Below are 8,055 nucleotides of genomic sequence, written 5' to 3' on the forward strand. Positions count from 1 at the left end.
TCTTCTCCACCACGTCGCCACCCCCCGTAGAGGTCGCCGCAGATGACTCGCGGTGGGACGCACTTGCTGCGGAGTGCCAGAGATGTTCAGCTAGCCTCTACAAGTGCAAGCAGGAGGCAGAGCGGATTGTGCAGTCGATGGACGGTGTGCTGTTTTGTGCTGCGCTCGAGGCTACGCCACCATCTGTGTGTGGTGCCGGTCTTTCGAGCAGTGCTCCACCTCCTCTCCGTTAGCGGTAGCGGGTGTGCGTGGGGGGGGACGCGCGACGACGACGTCTCTTCTCCCTACACCCCCGAAGAGTCCTTCCAATACCCGTCCGCCCACTCACCCACAGGTGTGCGTGAGCGCCTGTGCAGCACCTCGCTCCCCCACCCTCCAAACCTTACAGCCTGCCGTGAGGTTGCCATCGCTCTTGCAGTTTTCGTCGTTGTTGTTCAAGCGCTGTTTGCGCACCCCCTGGCTCTCTCTCCATAGGTGCCCCGCTTCATCGTGTGCTGCTCTGCAGTGACTTCGGTCTTCGAGGCTCAGGTCGATCTGCTTATAACGCGTCTCTGCTACTACTGCTGCTGCTGCACTGACATGTGAGAGTGCCTACAGACTCATCCTCTTTCCTCCTGCGGTCCGCCTGCGTGCGGCGCTACCGGCCACACGCAGCATATCGTCCGTCGGTGTCGTCTGCCTCTCTTTCTGTGTTGCTCTCTGAAGCCTCCCGTGCTGTGCCCTCGGCTGGTGTGCCACGAATCCGCGCTCAGGGACGCGGGCCCACTGTGCTTCCCTTGGCAGCGTTATGTTGCGTCCCCTTCATGGTGTCTCGCGTACCCAAGGGCACGCCGACGAACCCGTCTTTCTCTCGTTTCCTCATCGACGCAACCCGTGCTACGTCAACGTCACGCACGCACACGACGCACACGCAGACGGAAACTCTCGCCTCGCACGATTCGCGTCCCTCGTTCCTCTTCGCCTCCTCCTCGCCTTATCGCCGACCACAAGCACGCTGCAGAAGCTCGTGAGGAAAGTCGCCAGGGTGACTGGCGCCAGCGGCCGACCCGGGCCGTGCCATCTTGGAGACGCTGCTTGAGCACGGCTGCGCGGCATTCCTGGCCAATGTGGACGGCGCCTCTGTAGCGTCGCTGAGGGATGAACTGGACAACCACGGCGCCGCCGCTGAACGTGTCTCGTGAGAAACAGTGGGCCACTGCCGCGGCGGCATGCAGGAACGCGCTTGGTCGCGTGTACATTCTTGTGTGTCACGCCGGCATCAACATCATGGAGGCCCTGGAGAGCACGACGCTGGATGTGGGGCGCAATACAATGAATGGGAATGCCTTGGGCACCTTCCTTGGCATCAGCACCCTGCTGCCGCTGATGAAGGCGCAAGGGGGAGGAGGACGGAAGCATCCTGTCTGTCGCATCCATGGGTGCGTTACGTGACACCACGGTGCAGTCCGCGTGTTGCGCCAGGGAGGATGCAGCGCCTCTCATGCGCGAGTCCCTGGCGCTGGAGCTCATTCCCTTTAACACCTGCGTGAACGTGAGGCACCTCGGCACGGGCAACACACCGATGGGTGAGCACCTAACGCCTGCGACGCACCAGCAGCCGGAGAACCTCGGCAAGGCCTTGCCGATCGGGCGCCTTCAGCATCCGCACGTGATCACAGAGCCAGTTTCATTCTTCACCTCAGATCGTACCTCGTGCATGCTGGGCGCAGACGCCAAGCGTCGACGGCAACTCCACAGTGAAATCTCACCTGTAGGCGGCGCATCGAAATTCCAAAGCAGCACGGAGACGGGAAGGAGGGAGATGGGCGGGGACGTCTGTGCCCGTGTGGGCGCACAAGCCTATCCACCTTCAAGTTCCTCGCCACACGCACCGGCTCTCCACTGTCTGATTTACCGCCGAGACACCGCTGTCCGCGTCTGCTTTTTCTTCTCCATCCCTTCCACCATCGCCATCGGCTGACTTTGCAGCGCTGCCGTTGCTACTGATGCGCACCGCACAGACGTACGCGGCCCCACGCCCACCCATCGTGGCTTCTCTCTCCGCCCTCTCAATGCCGACTTACACTCATCGCATTCCAGTTCGTGCGTGTGCTCTCCCTCACCGCCGTTCAACGCTGTTCCGCGTTGCACCGACATGCACGCTTTCGGTGCCTCCTCCTCCGTCATTCTGTTGTCCCTGCTCTTCCTTGTCTCTTCCATTGCTCGCTATTCCCATATTTGTGCGCATGCGGTGGCCGCGCCTGACTGCGGTGGTGGGGCACCACCGTTGCCCATGCAGGCAGTGTGCCCGAACTAGCGGGTGGGGGGCAGCCGCGGGGTGACGGGTGCTGCGCGACGAAGTGACAGGGGCGCGTGGCCTGCAGGCTGTGTACGCAAGGTGTTACCCGGTGCTGCAGCGCCGACGCCTTGGTGTGTCCTTGCACTATAGCGACAGACAGCAAGGTGGCGTGCATCGGAATAGCGCGGAGGCGCGGTTCACGCCTCCGCCTCTGCTTTATCACACGGACTTCGCTGAGACGTACTGCGGATTCGACCGGCAGAGGGTGGGGTACACTCGACCACTCGCGGAGCGCTCCATCATCCGCGTCGAGGGCGATCGAGAGGTGTGCTGCAAGTCTGCGGACACATTCTTGCTGGCGCACTACGCTCCCCGCCATATCCTGCGGCAGACGCGCCGCGACAATGCAGCCGCGGCGTTCTTCCCTGAGCGATGCCATCAGCGCGTTCACATCGACTTTCGGCGCTGTCTCGGGGTAACGGAATGCCTGTGGCTCCTCGTTGGCGGCCCACGCAAAATCCTATCACGGTGCGCATCTGTCGCCGCTTCAGTGAGCTGTGCAGCGTTCCGCATTCTTGGGCGGAGCAGATGTAGTGGCGCACGGACGAGGCGCGGGCAACAGCGGACTCGTTCGCCACGCTCTACCACCGCAACGGCATCAACGCCGACACGATCCGCATTGCGCCGATGGCGGTAGTCATGCACGAGTACGGCTGGGCCAGATACGTGGGCGAGCCGACGGTGAGGAGGGCGAGGTGCTCGGACTCGTTCGACAGCTCGCCCAATCTGACGGTGGAGCAGCGACTGCGGCTATATGCGTTCTTCTCCGACTTCATGTGGAAAGACCGCAAGGGGTGGGACGTACTGCTGGGCGTCTCCTGGGAACGCCTCCGGCCCCGACGTGCCGCTGGCGCTGCGGGAGCGCAGGGCACTGGCCATCAACACAAAGTTCGAGGCGGCGCTCACGAGAGGCTTGATGCACGGTGGCATCTTGCGCTTCATCGAGGCGTGGGGCCACCCTGGCCCCCCCCCCCCCGGTCGGGCTGATCCGTCTCTCTAACTCCCCTTACCTGATGGCCATTGGCGGCTCACTGTCGAGCACGGACATGGCGCAGATGCGCGCCAACACCGACGCCTTCGTGTACCCGTGGACGCTCTACAGGGGATCACGCTGGCTTAGGCGTACCGTTACGACGAAGGCATGGCGATGGCTGTGCCGAGCAGCGAGAGGACTGCAGAGTTGATGCAGGACGTTGTGCAGCATCCGGGACACGCACAGCACGTAGGTCGGCGCGCACGCGAGCTTGTGCGTGAGCTCGGCCGGGTGGCCGTTACAGACCGGATGGGCCAACCGCTCCGCCAGCAGTGCGCCGGCGAATCAGCACCGAAAACACTTGCTCTCAGGTGTGCACCTGCCGAAACGGACAACGGCGCTGAGGTGCTGTGCACAATGGCGGCTCTGAGCTGGTAGCCGCTGACGTGCATTCGCCAAGAAAGGTGAGACGAGGGTGACGGTATGCTGCGGTCAGTGCATGAATGCCACGGGCTGAGTGGGCGCGTGTGCAGATCATCTTTCGCTCTCCTCCACTCACGCGCGCGCAGAATGTTGTTCTTCGATGGCGACGTCTTGTCCGCTCTGCGCCGGCCTCTCTCCCCTTTCTTTCTCCCTCTTCTGTGCTCTCACTTGGCGGCGTGTGTTGCTTAAAGCGGCGTACGTGTGCGTCTCTGTGCATGCGAACACGTATCGAAGATTCGCGCGGACGCTCTCCGTCCCTTTTTTTTTTGCTGAGCGCGCGCGCCCGTGCGCAGTGGGCACGCACTTGGCGCCACTCTTGCACTCACACCTTCTCTCGAGTCGCCGCCATTTTCTGGAGCTGGCGTATCTCTGCTCTCGTTGTTTCACACGTCTACCCACCACCCTCGGGCCCACTGCCCCCCTTCCTCCACCACTTCCTCCCCCTCATCCAGGAAGCGGCCGTTGCCATGCTAACGCACTGCCGGCGCCATCGCTGAATTTTTTCTTCTCCAAAGGGCAGCCTCGCGGTGCCTGCGCTGCAGCGGTTCATTAGCGCGCGGGTGAGCTGACACCCGTGCGCACTCCGGCACACGCGCGACGACACATGTGCTGCATACCCCCTCCCCCCTGTTGGCGAACATGGTGAACGGCGCCCGTTGCCATCTCGCTCTCTCCCTCTCTTTCCCCTCGCCCCGTTTCCATCTGTGCCACTCGCCTCTCTACCCCGCGGCCTCTTGCGGCTGCCACGCTCCACCCGCACACACACACACACGCTTGGGGCGCGCGCGTCTGATGCCCCGCCTTCGCAGTTGATCCACAACGCGTATCGCTCTCTCCTCTTCCTCTCTCCGCCGCCCCCTGTTCTTCTCCACTCCTGTGAGTGTGTTCAGCTGCCACAACTTCCCTGGTGGTCCTCTACGCCAGCCAAGCGCCGATCCTTCCTTCTGACTTTCACCCCTGTAAGCGCCGCCCATCTTCTCCAGCGCGCCAACATGTCCGCCAACCCGCTGCTTCAGCAGAGCACTCTGCAGTACCAATACCCGCCCTTTGACCGGATCGCTGTGGAGCACTACGCACCCGCTTTCGAGCAGGGCATGGCGGAGCAGATGGCGGAGATCGAGGTGATCAAGTCCAACCCTGACGCGCCCACCCTCGAAAACACAGTTGTGGCACTGGAGCGGAGTGGGGCGCAGCTTAAGCGCGCACGCCTGGTCTTCCAAAACCTCTGCTCTGCACACACGAACCCGGAGATGCAGAGTCTCGAGCAGGCCTACGCCCCGAAGTTTGCCGTCCACACGGACAGGATCTACCTCGATGGCGCCTTGTACCACCGCATCAAGGCTGTGTACGACGCGCGTGCCAGCCTCGCTGGTGAAGACTTGCGGCTGGTGGAACACTACGAGAGGGAGTTTCGCAAGGCCGGCGCCGCCCTTCACGACTCAGACAAGGAGAAGCTAAAGCAGGTAAATGAGCGCCTCGCCACCCTCGAGAGCGATTTTGCCAAGAAGGTGATGGGAACGCGCAAGACCGCCTCGCTCGTCGTGGATGACGTTGCCGAGCTGGAGGGCCTCAGCGAGGACGAGATCGCGACGGCTCAGAAGGAAGCGGAGAGCCTCGGCCACCCCGGAAAGTACGCGTTGATTATCGTGAACACGACTCAGCAGCCACTGCTAGCGTCTCTGAGGAGCCGCGAGACGCGCCGCCGCCTGTTCGAGGCGAGCGTGCAGCGCGCCGGACGCGGCGACGAGAATGACACGAGCGCCATCATCGTGGAGATTGCGCAGCTTCGGCTGAGGAAGGCAAGGCTGCTCGGCAAGAAGAGCTTTTCTGAGTGGCAGCTACAGAACCAGATGGCCGACCCGGCATCCGCGGAGGCCTTGCTGCGCGATATGGGCGATGCGGCGGCGTCGAAGGTGAAGAGGGAGGCGGCTGACATCAAGCAGATGATTCGCGAGGAGGGTGGGGACTTCGAGCTGGCGCCCTGGGACTGGAAGTACTACGCGGAGCGAGTACGCAAGCAGCGGTACGACCTCGACGAGAACGAAACGAAGCCGTACTTTGAGCTAAACAACGTGCTTGAGCGTGGCGTGTTCTACACGGCGGAGAAGCTGTACGGTGTGACGATGCAGCGGCGCACGGATCTGCCGGTGTACCACCCCGACGTGATGTCGTTTGAGATGTTTGACTGCACGGGCGAGTCACTCGCCATTTTCTGCCTTGACCCCTACGCGCGCGCAAGCAAGCGCGGTGGCGCGTGGATGACCTTCTATGTTCGCCAGAGCTCCCTCCTTGGCCAGAAGCCGGTCGTGTACAATGTGCTGAACGTTGTGAAGCCGGCTGAAGGCAGGCCAACCTTGCTGAGCCGCAGCGACGTGACGACGCTCTTCCATGAGTTCGGCCACGGACTGCACGGCATGCTAAGCAACCTCAAGTACTCGACTCTTTCCGGCACAAGCGTCGCCCGTGACTTCCTCGAGTTTCCATCGCAGATCAACGAGCACTGGGCAATGTACGACGCCGTGTTGAAGAACTACGCCATTCACTACGAAACCAAGGAGCCGATCCCGCAGGCGCTGGTGGATCGCATGAAGGCGGCCGAGACATACGGCGCCGGCTTCCACACCATCGAGGTGGTCAAGGCGGCGTACCTCGATCTCTGCTGGCACCTGGTTGCGGAGGAAACGGCTGTGCTACCACCAGCACAGATGGAGGAGGCGGCGATGAAGTCCTTTGGTGTTGGGATGACCGAAGTGCCGCCGCGCTACCACAGCGGGTACTTCATGCACACTTTCTCTGGCGGATATGCCTCGAACTACTACGTGTACCAGTGGGCGCGTGTGCTGGACTGCGACGGGTTCGAGTGGTTCCTGGAGAACGGCGGGCTGACGCGCGAGAACGGTGACCACCTGCGTGCGTGCGTGCTCTCTGTGGGCAACTCGGTGGACGCGAACGTTGCGTACGAGAAGTTCGCCGGCCGCAAGGCAAACATGAAGGCGTTCCTGCGCATCAACGGCCTGCTGGACAAATAGTCTCGTTGGCGTTTGCGTGCGCGCAACTCCGCTCTTATCTATTATTTGTTTTTCTCTTTTGGACGTTATTCGTGCTCCGTGCGTGTTCGCTGCCCAGACGGCAGCGCGGATGGGGCGGGGGCGGGATGAGTGGCGAAGGCGCCCGCGTTTGCCGCTCTCGACTCGGTACTTTGAACTTTTCCACGCGACAGTCGACGCTGCAGTCGCGACCCTCACCACAGGCAGTTGCGCTGCCTTTCCGCCATGGCATCTCGCGCCGTACGCTTCCTTCTCCTTCTTCCACTTCGTGTGTGGGCGTGTTGGCGAGCGTATCCGTGCTGCCTGCTTGGTGGCCTAGCTTCCGAAACCGTCTACAAGAGGTGTTTTTGTGGACTCCCACGCGCAACCACGCAGGCCCACACACCACCCTCTCTGCGGCCTTTTCCGCCCGCTGGAACTTCTGCGCGCTTTAAATGGCCAGCATCAGTGGGCAGATCGCCACGCACACGCCGACGAAACCCGCCTTTTTTCTGTTGTGACTCTTTCGCCCCATCTCCTCGTGCGTTTCTCCACCTTCACGCCATCCTTTACACGCATGACCCCCTCCTCCCCCACTTTCCATGCTTCTCTCTCTTTCCTTTTCATGTGCTCTCCCTCTTGATCAAGTCTGTCTCTCTCTGTGTGTGTGTGTGTGTGCGTGTCTGTGTGAGTGTCTCTGCTTTTCAATCAGACGATGTTCTCTTTATCCGTTTTCGCTTTTTTACTATCGACACACGTGCTTATTGCAGCGCGCTGCCTATCGTCTTCCTTTTCTGGTCCCCGCCTATCAGAACACCAGTCTGCAAATCTTTCTCTGAAACTATTTTGTGCACGCGCCGCGCCTAAGACACTGTGGAAATCACCTTCCCCCACAGCGCGTCACGCCACGCCTGACAGCTGGCCGCCGTCCTCCCCGCCAACTTTACAGCACTGACGTACACCTTCTCCTCAGCGCAAAATTGCGAGAGCCACCTTCCCCCTCCCCTCCCACTCTCCTCCTTTCCACCCTCTTCCAACTCTGTGCTTCTCTCTCATTCTCATTCACGCTCTTTCTTCCTCCCCCATCTGTTCCCCACGTTTGTGTGTGGGTGATGTACCCCCCTCCCCCCCCCACTCGCTCAACTGCATTGAAGTTGCAATCCCTTTGCCCGCACCCGCACACTGCCCGCACCCGCAGACCGCCCGCACCCGCACCCGCACACTGCCCGAGCCCG

At 61.7% G+C, this 8,055-nt stretch overlaps 3 protein-coding genes across 3 annotated transcripts in view; all 3 read left to right on the forward strand.

Moving 5' to 3' along the window:
- LDBPK_020690 (hypothetical protein, unknown function) overlaps window positions 1-233 on the forward strand; it is a gene marked incomplete at both ends in the record, with an annotated part of 243 nt that extends 10 nt beyond the window's left edge. Inside the window, one exon of the mRNA XM_003857916.1 lies at window positions 1-233. This exon is cut by the window's left edge and continues 10 nt beyond it. Within this exon, the coding sequence (XP_003857964.1) occupies window positions 1-233 (233 nt within the window).
- A 1,181-nt stretch (window positions 234-1,414) lies between these two features.
- On the forward strand, window positions 1,415-1,960 carry LDBPK_020700 (dehydrogenase/oxidoreductase-like protein; the record flags this gene model as incomplete). Its single annotated transcript, XM_003857917.1, has 1 exon — window positions 1,415-1,960. One exon carries the CDS (start codon window positions 1,415-1,417, stop codon window positions 1,958-1,960), a length of 546 nt encoding a protein of 181 aa, XP_003857965.1.
- A 2,826-nt stretch (window positions 1,961-4,786) lies between these two features.
- Window positions 4,787-6,823, forward strand: LDBPK_020710 (peptidyl-dipeptidase, putative; the record flags this gene model as incomplete). Its single annotated transcript, XM_003857918.1, has 1 exon — window positions 4,787-6,823. The coding sequence occupies one exon, from the start codon at window positions 4,787-4,789 to the stop codon at window positions 6,821-6,823; it is 2,037 nt and encodes a 678-aa protein (XP_003857966.1).
- Window positions 6,824-8,055: the final 1,232 nt, after the last annotated feature.

The sequence above is a fragment of the Leishmania donovani genome, chromosome 2 (assembly GCF_000227135.1).
Source record: "Leishmania donovani BPK282A1 complete genome, chromosome 2".
Classification (NCBI taxonomy): domain Eukaryota; phylum Euglenozoa; class Kinetoplastea; order Trypanosomatida; family Trypanosomatidae; genus Leishmania; species Leishmania donovani.